A 17,438-nucleotide genomic window follows, 5' to 3' on the forward strand; every position below is an offset into this window, starting at 1 on the left:
GTCCGGAGCCTGTGCTCCGCAACGGGAGAGGCCACAACAGTGAGAGGCCCACATACTGCAAAAAAAAAAAAAAAAAAAAAAAATCTTTTTAACTCCGAAGAAAGTAACTAACCCTGATGAAATAGCATCACACATTTTACATTACTTATATACTTGAATTTGACTGCCATCTGTCCCCATCTACTGACTTAAAAAAAAAAAGACCAAGTCTTGTATATCTAAAACCTATGGGGATTCAAATACCAAGAAAGCTGCTGAACATCAGAGAAAGACATCTAAGCACAAATTAGAAATTTTAAACACTAACACTAAGCCCGAAAGATAGAATTTCCTATCCTGTATTTTAACTTGAGAAAGACTCTAAGTAACTAAAATTTATGTTTTGTTTTTAATTTATCTTAGTCTGTTTAAAGGTTTGATCATCAAGATGTGCCAATATTCTGGATATATACCAAGGTATTAAGAAGGCATCCAAAAAGAAGAAATGCACATTTCATTCAGAGTCTAAGATTTTAAAAATCAGATAACCTATATCTTGCCTCTATGTTATTATATAAGCAACGTTCCTCATAAAAAAAGATAAAGGAGTATAAAACACAGAGGCCATTAAAGTAAAAAGCTAAAGAGATAACCACAAAACCAGACATCCTATTTAAAAACTGCTAAAACCACCAATCACTTTTGCTTTACGCATAAAGGTGATTTTTACCACATCTTTATTTTCTATTAATGACCACATTTATACTGTGTCTTAGTAAACAGAATTACTCGTTTGACCTGAACTATTTAAATAGAAATTAACTTATATATCTCTTAGATATCAAAGGTTAAAAGGGTTAAGTTTTGTTTACTCGTAAGTCCTACAGAAGTCAGAAATCACCACTGGAATCTTGTGATATTATCTGACCTGAAACAATCTGCTCTTTCTGGATCAGGCTTTATTTAACATCTGTATAAATATACACAACATAAATATTCATATGCATATATTTTACAACTCAAATCAAATGTTAGTAACTGAGATTTACTGAAAACAGCACTGTAAAATGGCAAGCATAGAAAATTAAGAAAATGAAGAATTAGCCTCTTACAATAATGGTAAATAACCGTAAACTAGTATCTATACCATTTCCCATTCCAAAACAAATCTATAGCAATTGTCAACACTTTTAATCAAGTTAACCATCTTCTACAGTGCCTGAATTACTTTACTTGCCTCAAATAAAAATGTTAAGAAAAACTAATTAGGTTTCTGCTATTTCCTCTCTTTTTTTTTAATACAGGTTTATTTCCTCTCTTTCAATTATAAAATTTTATTAGAGAGCATCACATCAAACCCTATTACCATCAGACAAGGCAAGGCAGGAAGGGGAATAAGGAGGGAAGGTTACTAAATAATTCCGATTCTCAACTAGTTATGCTAAGAAAGGGAGTAAAGAAAAAGAAATAAACATATTTCAGCTAAAGGATTCAATATGCTCAACAAATACTGGCACAAATAACTAATAAAAAATGCAGTAACTCTATTTTTCTCAACAGAGGAACAGAAATTCCAGCAAGCAATAAAACAGGTAAAAGGAGTAAAAGAACAAAGTAACAAAAGGCTGGAACCCATCCTTTCATCCCTGAATAATCTGAGCTAACTGTAAAGCAAACAATACAAAATCAAAAAAGGAGTAAATGTTTTATATCTACAATCTAGATTTTAAAGTATTAAAAACCTTGTATATGAACCTTTAAAAAAAAAAGTATGAAGAGGCAAACTCTCAGGTGCAGAAACTTACAAGACATCTGAGTTTGTGCACACATGCATATAAAACAATCACGTGAAAGTTTTCAAGACTAAGCAGAATCTAGTTAATTATGTACATTAAAATAACTTTAGAAGATGCACACATAGAGAATGGACTTGAGGACGTGGGGAGGGGGAAGGGTAAGCTGGGATGAAGTGAGAGAGTGGCATGGACATATATACACTACCAAACGTAAAATAGATAGCTAGTGGGAAGCAGCCACATAGCACAGGGAGATCAGCTCGGTGCTTTGTGACCACCTAGAGGGGTGGGATAGGGAGGGTGGGAGATGCAAGATGGAGGGGATATGGGGATATATGTATATATATAGCTGATTCACTTTGTTATAAAGCAGAAACTAATGCACCACTGTAAAGCAACTGTACTCCAATAAAGATGTTAAAAAAAATTTTTTAATAAAATAACTTTAGAGAAGAAATTCTATAGTCACACTATAATCATGCCAAAAGATATGCATTGGACACCTTACAGATTATGTAACAAAGATTTTTAGGTATCAAGTAGTTGTGCAGTGTGCCTAGAACCCCTCATAAATACATAGCCACGCTGTTTTAGTCAACTACCCACAATAAGTGAAACTTACTGCTTATTTTAGAGAGGTCTTAGGTCTAACAGACTGTCAAAGGTGGAGGAAGACTTAAGTAATTAATTTATATTCATTATTCTTCCATTTCAATAATTAGGATTTAAAATAATCTTTTTAAAACTACTAGGAATGTAAGTTATTCTCTCTACCTCTCGAAATCTCTCTTTGTGTACCATTATAGGAATGAACTACTAGCTACAAGCAATTTCTAAATTATATTCATGGCACCTAAGATAGGAATAGAATTTTCATAAATGGCCTCAGTTTGAGTAAGCCTACATATACTCTTGTTCATTATAAACCCACATAGAGGGCATAAAATGGCAACTGTCGGGCTTCCCTGGTGGCACAGTGGTTGAGAGTCCGCCTGCCGATGCAGGGGACACGGGTTCGTGCCCTGGTCCAGGAAGATTCCACATGCCGCAGTGCGGCTGGGCCTGTGAGCCATGGCCACTGAGCCTGCGCGTCCGGAGCCTGTGCTCCGCAACAGGAGAGGCCCACGTACCACCAAAAAAAAAAAAAAAAAGGCAACTGTCTTTTAACCGACCATTCATTGAAGTTTCTAATTTCGTTAATTTTTAATTTTTGGTGTTTCTCACCTAAGAAACTGTAACTTCAGTTCTGGAGAGTAGCTATAAGCCATCTTCCCCTATAAAATTTTAAAGTTCAAAAGTAATTTTCAAAGGACAAGAAAATATAACCAAAAAATTTTTTAAAGAACTTTAAGCATTCAACTATGTAATTCTATCTACCCTGCCCCATTAAACAAAATACAGATACAGAAACATGCTTTTACTCCTTTCACTCACTCATTCAATACCTGTTTGTTTGAAAACCTACTATGTTCAGGCATTCACTGTGCTAGGCCTTATATGGAAAAGATAGTCCTCCCTGGTGTCCAGAATCTTACAGTTCAGGAAGTCAAGCAAACAAGTGAATGGACAATTTCCGCTTTAAAGAGGGAAAATTTACATACTGACAATACTAATTTTAGAAAACAGATAATGTTTTCGTGCCAATATATATATTTTAAGATATACGCACCATGCGGCACATGGGTTCTTAGTTCCCTAACCAGGGATCGAACCTGTGCCCCCTGCAGTGGGAGCATGGAGTCTCAACCACTGGACCGCCAGGGAAGTCCCCATGCCAAAATATATTGAAGCATTTAACACAGAACTTTCACTAATTAAAAGCAAAAAACAAAAACAACAAAATGAAGTTACCAACAAGAAAATCACCAAAAGATTAAAAAAAAAAAGATATGAAACCACAATTCATAAAAGACTCATTAAGGACATGGATGTTCAATTTCACTTGCAATCAGAGAGACACAAATTCACGTACATACCCACAAAAATACTGAAGAAATAAACTATCTGCATTTATATAAACACAGAAGCATACATGAAAACATTTTGTGAGGTGAATTTGGCAATATTAATAAAAATTTTAAGTGTGCATACACCATGACCTAGCAACTCCTTTTCTACAAATTAAAAAAAAGCAACAATAAATCTATACATATATTCAACATATGACATTCATCAACACAAAAATGTATTTACAGGGCTTCCCTGGTGGCGCAGTGGTTGAGAGTCCGGTCTGGGAGGATCCCACATGCCGCGGAGCGGCTGGGCCCGTGAGCCGTGGCCGCTGGGCCTGCGCGTCCGGAGCCTGTGCTCCGCAACGGGAGAGGCCACAACAGTGAGAGGCCCGCGTACCGCAAAAAAAAAAAAAAAAAAAATGTATTTACAAGAAGGCTCACTACAAGCACTACTTGTAACAGCCAAAAAAATAAATGCCCATCACCAGTGGGAACAGAGAAAATGAACTATATATATATAATCTGTTCATATAACAGAAAATAATGCTGCTATTTCCAATACAGACAAACAGAAGACACAGCTGTAAATGTACTGATATAAAGAAGATTTCAAAGCTCTTCTAAAAGTAAAATAAAACTAGCATATAACATGTTCCTATTTTCTTTATATATTCCTAGGACAACTGGGGATCTTTTTAAAACTATGAACATACTTATGTCACTTTTATAATTTAAAAGATGATCTATTACAAATAGCAGGAGAGGTATACTCTCAAACTAGCTAAAAAAGAACAAAATGCTACTTCTACCCACCACTCTTAGCAAAAAAAATTTTTAAAGCAACAGCTTATCTATGTCTATTCAAACACAAAAGTAAAATTGAAAAATACTACAGACATGTTTTTATGTACCATGTACCAATATATTATGATATAGACAAAAATGGCTGAAATGAAAAATATTAATGTATCCCTGATTAACACTTGGACTCTGAACTTCCCTGGTGGTCCAGTGGTTGACTCCACACTTCCACTGCACGGGGCACAGGTTCAATCCCTAGTCAGGGAAGTTCCACATGCCACATAGTGTGGCCAAAAAAAAAAAAAAAAAAAAAAGACTTGGATTCTGCCTGATTAAGAAAAATAATTCGTAAACTGCCTTTCTGAAAAATCAGAGAAAAAAACATAAATTCAAAGTATTTATGGTTCAAAGATGAAAAATATTTTAAAAGTAATTATGTTTATATATGCTTAGGCATTTAATGACTGTTCAAGTCATTTTCAGAGGTAGGTCGACTACCTATTTAGCAAATTAAGACATTACAAATATTTAGATTAATTTAATACCTATATATATGTATTTCATCCAATTTAATATGAAAGAATTGAAAATTGTATTACTAAATTCAGAATCACAAGTAGCTTCACATTCACAAAGCAGTGGTATTAACTTAAACTGTTTCACCATAATTCGTAATTTTAAATGAGAGCCATAACTTATTGAAGTAAAAGATGAGTTACCATAATGTCTAAGTACTATCTAAATCTAATTACCTCTGCACTATTTATAAACATCCCCAAGAAGTATGCTTAACCACATTCAATTCAACAGTAAATCTTACGTATACTTCTAATACATAGCATGTCTTCATCTTGGCATGTGCTTTAAAAAAAAAAATTAGTATTGGTAAGTAAACATACACATACAGTTAAAATAATTTTCAACAGTACAATAGGGTACACAGTGAAAATAAAGTCTCCCTCCAATCCCAAACCCCCAAGAGCAGCTCAATGATAAAGCTCTAATTTCTCCCAAAAGGAAAGTATTTTGGCAGCATACTTAAAACCAAAGCTTAAGAATTTGATATTTTAAGCCAAACTGTTAAGCAGGAGAACATAACATATAATAAAGGGTTAGGTGAATTACACTATCTTGTTGCAAATCCCATGTGATTAAGTAACTGAAGAAAAAAATGAGACCATTTATGCTACCTAAAAATACTCACAAATGAAATGTGATCAAATAAAAACTGCCCCTAGGGCCTCCCTGGTGGCGCGGTGGTTGAGAGTCCGCCTGCCGATGCAGGGGATACGGGTTCGTGCCCCGGTCTGGGAGGATCCCGTATGCCGCGGAGCGGCTGGGCCCGTGAGCCATGGCTGCTGAGCCTGCGCATCCGGAGCCTGTGCTCCGCAACGGGAGAGGCCACAGCAGTGAGAGGCCCGCGTACCACAAAAAAAAAAAAAATAATAAAATAAAATAAAATAAAATAAAAACTGCCCCTAAATATGAATTCATGGTTAACATACCCACAATTCATTAAATTAGGTATTGTCACTCCACACTCCAAATTGTTAATGCCAATTTAAATACTGAACAATTCGCGCTTCCCTGGTGGCACAGTGGCTGAGAATCCACCTGCCAGTGCAGGGGACACGGGTTGGATCCCTGGTCGGGGAGGATTCCGCATGCCGCGGAGCAGCTGAGCCCGTGCGCTACAACTGAGTCTGCGCTCTGGAGCCTGCAAGCCACAGCTGCTGGGCCTGCGTGCCTGGAGCCTGTGCTCCGCAGCGGGAGAGGCCACCACGGTGCACCGCCCCCCAACGCTCCACGGCAGACGGGTGGTCCCTGCTCACCGCAGCTGGGGGGTGGGGGCATGCACAGCGGCAGGGACCCAACGCAGCCAAAAATAAAAATTTATTAATTAAATACTGAACAATTCAACTTAACAAATACTTCTTCCCTTCAATAAAGGGAACCCTAAAAATACAAAGCCCTGAAAAGAAAGTATTTAAAATAACACAGAGTATGACACACAATTTAAAGGTCAGCTTCATTTTAGTGGAGACTAACTTTTCAGTACAATGTTTTACAAAGGGCTAAAAATGGTTACTTACTGGAGGGAAAAGAGGGACTCTAAAAAAATGTTTTAAAACGAAAAGTCACTAAGTAGAATCTTTTCATAAATTGTTACTTTTCATTTTAAAAGAAATGTTACTTATTTCAGTGATAGACAGGTTCTAGACAAAGCATAAAGATTTATATTATCAAATATAAAACAGAAAGAAAAAATTTAAAAATATTTGATTAATGTTTCCACTGTCATACACATTTAAAGTCTAAATGCCACTGACCCATATAAAGGTGGTTCAAGTTTTTTTTAAAAAAAGCTGTCAATATTTTAAATACTTGTAAGCTGGAAATCAGTAACTACTATGTAGATCACAAGACACAGAACTTGTTCTAATGGATAATCAGTTATCAAAAAAACAGACACATCAAAACTTAGAGAAAAATCTAATGTTCTCCTAAAAATTAAACTTTTAAAGTAGAACATACCCATTAAATCCAGTGACAATTTTCAGTATCCTTTCCTTCATTTCATCAAAGGGAATATATTCGACATTAGGGTTGGGAGGACCTCTTGGTTCAGGAGCTGAAGTTCTGAAATCATCCATCACTTTCTCCAGTTTGAAAATAAAATAGCCCTTAAACTGGGACCACTGAATCCTATAAGAAAAAAATTAAAAATATATATAATACCATGTAGGGTCACAATTCTTGAACAAAAAGCACAAATACAGAATTTACCATGACACTAATGCTAACAAAATTAAGATCTGGAAAAGCAGTCATGAAAATGTCTTTGTTCAGTAGCCTGCACCACGCCTGATCAATCTGACTCACGAGGTCCAACTTGGTTCCATCCAATTCTCCCAAACTCCTGACCCAAACAAAACGTAAATCAGATTAAAATCTTTAAAATTAACCACTTCTGGCCGAAAGCTTATTGTCTAAGTCCCCCTCTCCACATTTTTAAAACATTATCTTGTTCTGACTCTATCCCTCGTAACAAACCTAACCCAGGAGGCGTTACTGCCCCCATTTAAAAGAGGCTATTGGAAATTGGCCCAACCTTACATTTATAAATTTAAGTGGACAAATGAGAATGACTCCATACCCTAAGCTCTTAACATCCAAGGTATAATGCTTATATAGACTAGTAAATGTTTCTTGTTTTTTACCTCTTAAATAGCAAAATAAACTTCAATTTCTCCTTTTTCTTTTGCTTTCAACTAAAATTTTTAGTATTTTGTCATTTAAAAGGTACATATCATAGGTTCTATCCAAGATGTAGCCTGCAAAGTAAAAATATACATAATATCCTTGTGTAATTTTCACATGTTCATGAACTTTTAATATAAACATCTTTTTACCCCTGCTCCCTCACATTTTACCATTAATATAAGGATATTTTGTGATACCTGCCTAAATAGCCTAAAGTCTAGGAGATGCAAGAGTCAGGAATGCCAACCATTCCTCCAAACACTATAACCATTACTGGCAGCGGATAGATCTCTTACACAGGAGATGACTTAGGCAAGACAAGACTGCTAGTCTGCAATCGCTCTTCCATCCCATCCAGCAACCCTACAAATAAGGCAGCAGTTCTCAAAGTGAGGCCCAAGAGGTCAAAGCTATTTTCATAAGAATAGAGTTGACTTTTTCACTGAGTTGACATTTGCAATGACAGTAGGTGCAAAAGCAGCAGTGGGTAAAATGGACAACACTTCAGCACAAATCAAGGCAGCAGTACCCAACCATACTAGAAGTAGTCGTTACCTTCTTTATCACCAGAGACTCACAGTTTAAAACAAAACAAAAAACCTGTTTCACTGGAAAGTTTAATAAAACAAATTTACTAACTTAATTAAATCTGAACCTTTGAAAACACACATCTTTTTAATATCCCGTGTGACAAGATAAGAAGTACACATAAAGGACTTCTGTTGCATAACAAAACATTATGGACATCTCAAGTCACAAAAAGTTAAATACTGCTGCCGGCTGAATGAAAGCCATTTTTACTTGAAAGGAATGTCAAACAAACAATGCTTATTCAGACCAAGAGAAATTGCTAGACATTACCTCAAAAATGAAGAAGTGAGTCTATCACTTGAAGAAAATCAACTGCAGTATTGGTGGCCACTGATAAAATTTCAACTTCAAAATAAAAAATGTAAAATCTAGAAAATGTTTGTTCTTCACTGTGAGCTTCAAAGGTTCCTGATACATTCCCAAGAAATTTCAAAACCTACCACTGTTGATATAAAAACTATGTGACACGCCCCCCCCAAAGTACAGGCAACAAGCGAAATAAATTGAGCTGTATCAAAGTCAAAAAGCTATGTATCAAAGGACACTATCAGCAAAGAGTGAAAAGGCAACCCACAGAATAGGAGCAACTATTTGCAAATCATCTATCTGATAAGGTTTTAATGTCCAGGACATATAAAGAACTCCCACAACTCAACACCAAAAAAACAGACAACTCTATTTTGAAAATGGGCAGGGCTTGCCTGGTGGCACAGTGGTTAAGAATCCGCCTGCCAATGCAGGGGACACGGGTTCAAGCCCTGGTCCGGTAAGATCCCACATGCCACGGAGCAACTAAAGCCGTGTGCCGCAACTACTGAGCCTGCGCTCCAGAGCCCGTGAACCACAACTACTGAGCCCATTTGCCACAACTGACACATCTGCACGCCTAGAGCCTGTGCTCTGCAACAGAAGAAGCCACCGCAATGAGAAGCCCACACACCGCAATGAAGAGTAGCCCCCGCTCGCCACAACTAGAGAAAGCCCTCGTGCTGTAACGAAGAACCAACACAGCCGAAAATAAATAAATTAAAAATAAGTAAAAATGTGCTTGAATAGGCATTTCTTTAAAGATATAGAAATGGCCAACAAGCAAATGGAAAGATGCTCAACATAACTATTTAGGGAAATGAATATCAAAAATCACAGTAAGACGGAACTCCACATCCATCAGATTGATTGTTACCCAAAAAACAAACAAACAAACTCCACACACAAAAAATAACAACTACTGCCTGGCAAGTATGTAGAGAAACTGAAACCCACGTGCATTGCTTGTGGGAATGTAAAATGGTGGGGTCACTGTGGAAAACAGCATGGCGGTTCCTCAAAAAAAAATCAAAGAATTACCATATTATCCAACAATTCCATTTCTGGACACCCAAAAGAGGTGAAAACAGAAACTCAATCGCATGAAACTCACTTATACACAATGGTAGAAACTACCCAAGTGTCCCTCAACAAATGAAGAGATAACCAAAATGTGGTATATACAATAGGATACAGCCTTAAAGAAGAAGAAAATTCTGACACATACTAAAACAATGATTATTCTTGAACACATTATGCTAAGTGAGATAAGCCAGACACAAAAGAACAAGTATTTTGATTCTACTTTTAAGAGGTATCCAGAATAGTCAAATTCAAAGAGACAGCAGAAAGGCATATGCCAGGGTCTTGAAGAAGGGATGGGAGAGATGTTACTGTTTAAAGGGGTACATAATTACAAAAGATCAATAAATGGCCAATAAGCACATGAAAAGATGCTTGACATTATTAGTCATTAAGGAAATGCACATCAAAACCACAAGATACCATTTCACACCCACTAAAGTTGTTATAATAAAAATGACAGACAGTGCTCGCTTCAGCAACACATATACTAAAACTGGAGTGATACAGAACAGGATTAGCATGGCCCCTGTGCAAGGACGACACGCGAATTCGTGAAGCGTTCCACATTTTTCGTGGATGGACCTAGAGACTGTCATACAGAGTGAAGTAAGTCAGAAAGAGAAAAACAAATATTGTATATTAACGCATATATGTGGAATCTAGAAAAATGATACAGATGAACCAGTTTGCAAGGCAGAAATAGAGACACAGATGTAGAGAACAAAAGTATTGACACCAAGCGGGGGAAAGTGGGGCGGGGGGAATGAACTGGGAGATTGGGATTGACATATATACACCAACATGTATGAAATAGATAACTTATAAGAACCTGCTGTATTAAAAAATGAAATACAAAAAAAAACTACAGTTTTTTTTCTGATTATGAAAGTAATAAAGCTCATTGTAGATGTGTCAAGCAAAACAGGAAAAATATAAAATCATCTGCAATCTCACCTCAACATGACCATCATTAATATTATTAAGATCCTCCAGAGAGTATTTATGAATTTTCATATGCACTACTTCTTTCATTTTATGTAAATGAAGTTTGAATTATGTACTTTTTTCCACTCAACAATGTGTCATTCACATTTCCATTTTCAAAATATACTGACTTTCGTTATTCTAATGGTTCAGTCCAATGAATAGATGTATGACAATCTCTTACTGACAGATATATATATGTGTGTGCGGGCGTGTATTTCATTTATCTTTCACAATTAATGCACTAAAACCTATATTCTGGTAAACGTTCTTGTGCATACCAATTTATATTACCAATAAAGGTATATGCAAATACTTCTAAAAAGAAAATCATGGACAATAAACAAGTGTTGGGGGACTTCCCTGGTGGCACAGTGGTTACGAATCCGCCTGCCAACGCAGGGGACACAGGTTCGATCCCTGGTCCGGGAAGATCCCACATGCCGCGGAGCAACTAAGCCTGTGAACCACAACTACTGAGTCTGCGCTCTCGAGCACGTGAGCCACAACTACTGAGCCCAAGCACTACAACTACCGAAGCCCATGTGACTAGAGCCTGTGCTCCGCAACAAGCGAAGCCACCGCAATGAGAAGCCCGCGCACGGCAACAAAGAGTAGCCCCCGCTCGCCACAACTAGGGAAAGCCCACGCACAGCAATGAAGACCCAACGCAGCCAAAAATAAGTAAATAAATAATAAATTAAAAAACAAACAAGTGTTGGGAAGGATGCAGGGCAACTGTTGATGGGAAATGCAAAATGGTGTTGATGGGAATGCAACCTACACATTGTTGATGGATGCAGGGCAATTGTTAACGGGAAATGCAAAATGGTGTTGATAGGAACGCAACCTATACATTGTTGATGGGAATGCAAAATGGTGTAGCCATTTTGGAAAACAGTTTGGCTTGGCACCTCAAAAAATTAAGGAGAGTTGATGTGTGACCTGACAACTTACTCTGTTAAATGAGTGAATTACATGGTAGGTAAATTTTACTACTATTATTTTTAAAATATGGTGAGGGTGATTATCTAAAGCTATCTGCATGACTATGCTTTCCCTCCTTTCCCTAGTCTTCTTTGGGAAGGGGAATTAGAGGTTGAACAAGCAGAGGCAGCATATTATAATCTCTAACATGACTAATATTAATTTCTGAGTAGTATACAATTGTCAATGGTTACTAAAATTTATCTTTAAATTTCACTAGACTCCCTACAGTCATTTAACTAATACTTAAACACACCAGGGGAGGGTACTGAAATAGGAGTCTTACACTTTTCATTTCTAAAATTAATCTTTTTGTAGTTTTAATAATCACCCACTAAGTCATAACCTGTTTCATGAATTAGAATTTCCATATACACATGGGTTTTTTAACCCACCTTTCCACTAACTGCTTGAGAATCCACCCATGACATCCAAACAACAGCAGCAACACATTAATGGGAATAGGGAGACAAGGAGGGATAGAGACCAGGTAAAGCAAACTATGAGGAGCTTCCAAGACTCTAGGTCACCAATTCTAGGTCAGACGGTAATTAAGTCCCATAAAATGAAATGAATTATGTACAATTCGTATTTTAAGTTCCAAATGTATCAAGCACAGTTACTCTAAATCAGATCCAATAGATGCAAGTCAAATTCCTATGCCATATATAATTGAAAAAATGCTTCTATAAAATGTAAAAGGTAACACTTTTTGATGTAACCCAACTGATAAAAACAAAAGCAGAAAATGCTTCCCTGAAAATTATGTAATTTGAGCACAAGAACAGGCCAAGAGTAAATCAACTAAAAATTTGGCAACAGAAATAATTTTCTTAGGAATGTACTCACAGGACAAGAAACTACAAAACAAAGACAAAACAAAAAACCCCTTATTTTTCACATGAAAATAAAATTATTCTAAACAGATGCTCATGAAACATAAACACGTTTTCAACTTTAGAATCAACTCTTCCACATAAAAATTTCCTCCAAAAATAAAATACATACTCAGAATTTAAATCTACTTTGCTAAAATTAACTCGAGAATTTACTGAAATTCATTACTCATTAATTTTTTTAAGTAACCTCACCTCCCTTCACTTCCTTTTCTTCTCTTTCTCTTCCATTTTTCCCTTTATGCAGTTTCTCCTCTATGAAGGCAAAACAACTCATATCACTAATAAATATATCCTCCTTCCAAACACCACACTGACCTTTTTCTTCCACAGGAACTCTCAAGTACTAAAACAAACGTGTTTCCCTCACAATTCTCAGGTTAAAGGTATTTTTCAGAGACTCAAGAGCCGAAAATCCATCTCTTATCTCCCAGCTAGTTCTAGAACATTTTAGTGGCCAGTAGCCACATCTTAACTTGTTGCCCCTTACAGTTCCAAATTCTATTAAGATTACTTCCTACTCAGACTAACTGCTTTCCACACAAAATCTGTCTGGGAAGCTAACAGAAGAGAGCACAGGAGAGCCCTACACTATCTCCAACGGAGAGCAGATACTGTACCATTTGTAAACAAAGGGGAATGTGGAAAAAATGAATGAATGAAAACAAAAAGAAAATTAATAGGGCTGATCACTGACACAAGGTGACAGGCTTTGAATCAGGAGACTTAAAAGTGCCATAGAATTCAGTCGTAACTATCTGACTGGAGCAAACGAAGACAAGTAAATTTAATCTGAATACTGAATTACATGAGTGATAAAGATGGGCAAAAATCAGAACACAACTGCTTACATAAAATCTTGACAATGTTTTTAAGAACTCCCTTTAAAATACAAATCACTAGCTCAGAAAGCCTCTACAAGTGGGGTCCTAACCAAGAGAACATTCCTTGCATAATTTCTTTTGCATAATTATACCTTTAAAATACATTATACTTTATCGATTAACTGAGCAAGCATTAAAATGTCAGTGGAACAGAGAGCCCAGAAACAGACCCATACATAAATGGAAACTCAGTACATGGTAAAGGACAGATTTTTCAGCAAATAGTCTGAGAAATGACAGAGCTACTACAAAATTTTACTAGAGTTTAAAATTTTTAAAGATGTCTGTTCCCCCCCTTTCTGATTATATAAATAGGACAGTCATTGGAAAAAAATTACACAACATAGAAACAATGAAAATTGTCCATAATGTGCCCAGTAATCATTACTAAAGTACATGTTTAGTGTATTTTTTCACTAATATTTATTTATTTAAATTGGGTATCCTTGATTAATATCCCTTTGTTTCCCTACCTCATTCACTGTGGGTATTGTCACGGGACCAGTAGTCTCTGAAAAGTAAGATTTTTAATATGTATCACATATGGTAGAGTACCATTATTTAATAACCACCATTTTAAACAAAGAATTTAGGCTTGTTTCCAGCTCATTACAATTAAAAATAACTGTATTTAGGGCCTCCCTGGTGGCGCAGTGGTTGAGAGTCCGCCTGCCGATGCAGGGGATACGGGTTCGTGCCCCAGTCCGGGAGGATCCCACATGCCGCGGAGCGGCTGGGCCCGTGAGCCATGGCCACTGAGCCTGCGCATCTGGAGATTGTGCTCCACAACGGGAGAGGCCGCAACAGTGAGAGGCCCGCATACCGCAAAAAAATAAAATAAAATAACTGTATTTAATATCCCAATAATAAACTTTGTAGGCATCTGTTTATTACCTTAGGATAAATTCCTGTAAGTGGAATTACTGAGTCAAAAGTATGAAATATAAGAACTTTTGATACATATATTCAAAAGCCCCTCAGAGATGCTGTACCACTTTATAGTGCCATCAGTATAGAAACACCTATTTCATTCCAGTATTACACGCTTTTCAAAACTCTTGTATATTTAATAGTAGAAGAACACTTTAATTTGCCTTTCATTCATTGCAAGTGAAACTGAGTATTTTTACCTATGTTTACTACCCACAAAACATTTCTTTTGGGTCTGAATAGGTCCTTTGCAATCCCTCATCCTGCAGTCCCTCAATTTTGGCACCAAAGACACTGTAAGCTTGATAATTCTTTGTCAAAGGGGGATGTCCTGTGAACTGTAGCATGGTGAGCAGCAATCCTTGATCTCTACCCACTAGAAGTCATTAGCACCCAACCTTCAACTGCCCCCCAAATTTTGACAATAATAATAAATGTCTATAAAATATTGCCAGGTGTTTCCTGGGAGACAAAAAGCATCCCCAGTTAAAAACCACTGCCTAGGGCTTCCCTGGTGGCGCAGTGGTTGAGAGTCCGCCTGCCGATGCAGGGGACACGGGTTCGTGCCCCAATCCGGGAAGATCCCACATGCCGCAGAGCGTCTGGGCCCGTGAGCCATGGCCGCTGAGCCTGTGCATCCGGAGCCTGTGCTCCCCAACGGGAGAGGCCACAACAGTGAGGGGTCCGCGTAAAGCAAAAAAAAAAAAAAAAAACCACTGCCTACTCCACCCCCTTTAAAATTGTCTTTTTCTTACTCTCATGGTATTACAGAAAAAGTAAAATTACTATGTAACACAAGTATGAACAGAACTTTTGAATTCTCATTTTGTACCGACTGCTGCAAAAATAAAAATTGTTGTTTTCATATAAATGTTGAAGTGACACTAAAATATTTATCTAATTGTTCCTATGTTGAAATTATCTTTGAAATGCCATACATTTCTGTGCTCAGAAACTCATATCTGAAGATGGAATGGTACCTGCTCCAAAGCAATAAAATTATGACACAAATTCTGAAGGGAAAGTATTTGGCACTAGAAGGGAAGTTTTCAAATTAAGAGTGCTAAATATCTAATGATAATTGTACACAAAAAGGATCCAATCAGATGGAAAAGAAAGCTTCAGCAGGTAACGCTAACGTTCACGTAATACCTTAGTGCAAACTTGGGTTTCTTCTTTGGCAACTTGTATATTCATGATAAGGACTCTAACGTGTCTAAAGAGTCAAGTTACACTCCTCTACTCACCCATCTCTCTCTACCAATTAAAACAAAAAGGTCAAGAAACAGTGTGTTCTGGTTAGCTTGATTTATGCTTAACTCTTAGCTAACCTTTGACCCTTTTTTGAAAATCTTTCTCAAAATTTATTAACAGATCAGCATGGATCCTTCCCTTCCACACAGACAGTTGAACCAAACAAGTATGAACGAAAGATAGATCTCCTCTAACAGTATGACTCAGGCTGAAGACAGCCGATTTAGAATTCAGAGGGTACTAGGTTTTTTTAAATAGCACTTAGTTTAATGGCTGCAGTGGATCTACCCTCCTCCCTGCTACTAGAGAGTCACTCTTCTCATCCCATTCACCACTGATGCTATCACTTCTTCCATAATCCATTTGATACTAATGCCAAACTGCCATCAACGGAGACGAGTCCATTCTTTTACCACATTTGCCAGAGCCTAGGTAGGCCATGGGCCCTTTTTTCATTCTACAAACTCACAATGTAATGTCAGTGTCAACAGTAGTTAGAAAGCCCAGAAACAATGTAAGACATTGATCCTTAACAAAATTAGTTTGAAAAACAAGATACATAAACAATAAACAAAGAGAAATAAAACAGCATAAACTATCAGATGCAAAGATTTCAGTGATGGTATAATAGAACAAAGAAAAAGGAGATGAAATGCAGGTTTAGAGCCATCAAGAAAAGCCTTCAGGACAAAGTGGGACTTTAAAAGGTGAACCTGAAAAGCATGAGTAGAGTATGAAAAAGGAAGTGGGAAAGTATAGGACTTAAACATAGAAGGACTTTAATATGGACAAATGACTTTTTCAAACTCAGCACTACTGACAGTTTAGGCTGCAGAGTTCTGTATTGTAGTAGGCTGTCCTGTGCATTGTAGGATGTTCAGCAACATGTGCGACCCCTACACTGTGATGCCAGTAATCCCCATCACAAATGGTGACAATCAAAACTGTCTCTAGACCCTGACAAATGAACCCTGGGGTTGGGGGGAAGGGAGGCTTGCTCCCAGTTGAAAAGCACTGCAATACACAATCTCTTTTGTTGAGAATTACACTGGTTCCTGAAAAACAGTAAGGATGGCAAAATCAGAGGTGCAACACCAAACTCTCAAAAAATTTGAAGAATAAAACAGCACAAATATATATATTTTAAGAGACAGAGGAGAAATTCTAAAATGTACATGAGTCATTCAAAAAATGCTCATTAGCATTAAAATCAATCTCATGAATCACTTCTAGTCGTACAAGAAAATGCGCTGTGGAGATATGATCTAGAATTTATTTTTCCTCGGGTGTAGTCTTCTGTTCATTGAGAAAGGTGAAGGAAAAAAAACAACAGCAAAAAGTCCTTCCACCTGGACCCAGATATCAATTCATGTGGTGCAAAGGAAGTTTTAAATACTCAAGTGTTTAAAGGAGATTGAATGAACATACATAAATGGTTTTATTATTTGTTAATGAAATATAAAATGAGTTAACACAGCAGTGGTGGCAGATTACTGTACACTTTAGGACACAGGTTTCATCCTGGAGAATCCTTTTAGAGTTTGAAGGTGAAGCTCAAAGTATCTTTATAGTGTTTGCAATATTGGCTTTTTATAGTGTGGTATGTGTCTATTTTGTGCTATTCCATTTAAAGATTATTTTTATTAGTGTTTTGAAGTATGACCCAGAGTTATGCTATCTTACAATTACTAATAAAGATATAATTATTTAGAAAGCATTTTTCTCTAT

The 17,438-nt window shown here is 36.9% G+C and overlaps 1 protein-coding gene across 4 annotated transcripts in view; it reads right to left on the reverse strand.

Moving 5' to 3' along the window:
• The window catches only part of PPP4R2 (protein phosphatase 4 regulatory subunit 2), a gene marked incomplete at both ends in the record, with an annotated part of 57,940 nt that overhangs the window by 10,404 nt on the left and 30,098 nt on the right, over window positions 1-17,438 (reverse strand). For 3 of the 4 annotated variants that reach the window (XM_079713371.1, XM_079713372.1, XM_079713370.1), the window contains one exon: window positions 7,064-7,234. The exons of the other annotated variant lie outside the window; for it this stretch is intronic. In XM_079713371.1, coding sequence (XP_079569497.1) covers window positions 7,064-7,234 — 171 coding nt within the window. The remainder of the gene's footprint in view (window positions 1-7,063; window positions 7,235-17,438) is intronic. 4 annotated transcript variants of the gene reach the window in all.

This window comes from Hyperoodon ampullatus, assembly GCF_949752795.1.
Source record: "Hyperoodon ampullatus genome assembly, chromosome: 10".
Taxonomy (NCBI): Eukaryota; Metazoa; Chordata; class Mammalia; order Artiodactyla; family Ziphiidae; genus Hyperoodon; species Hyperoodon ampullatus.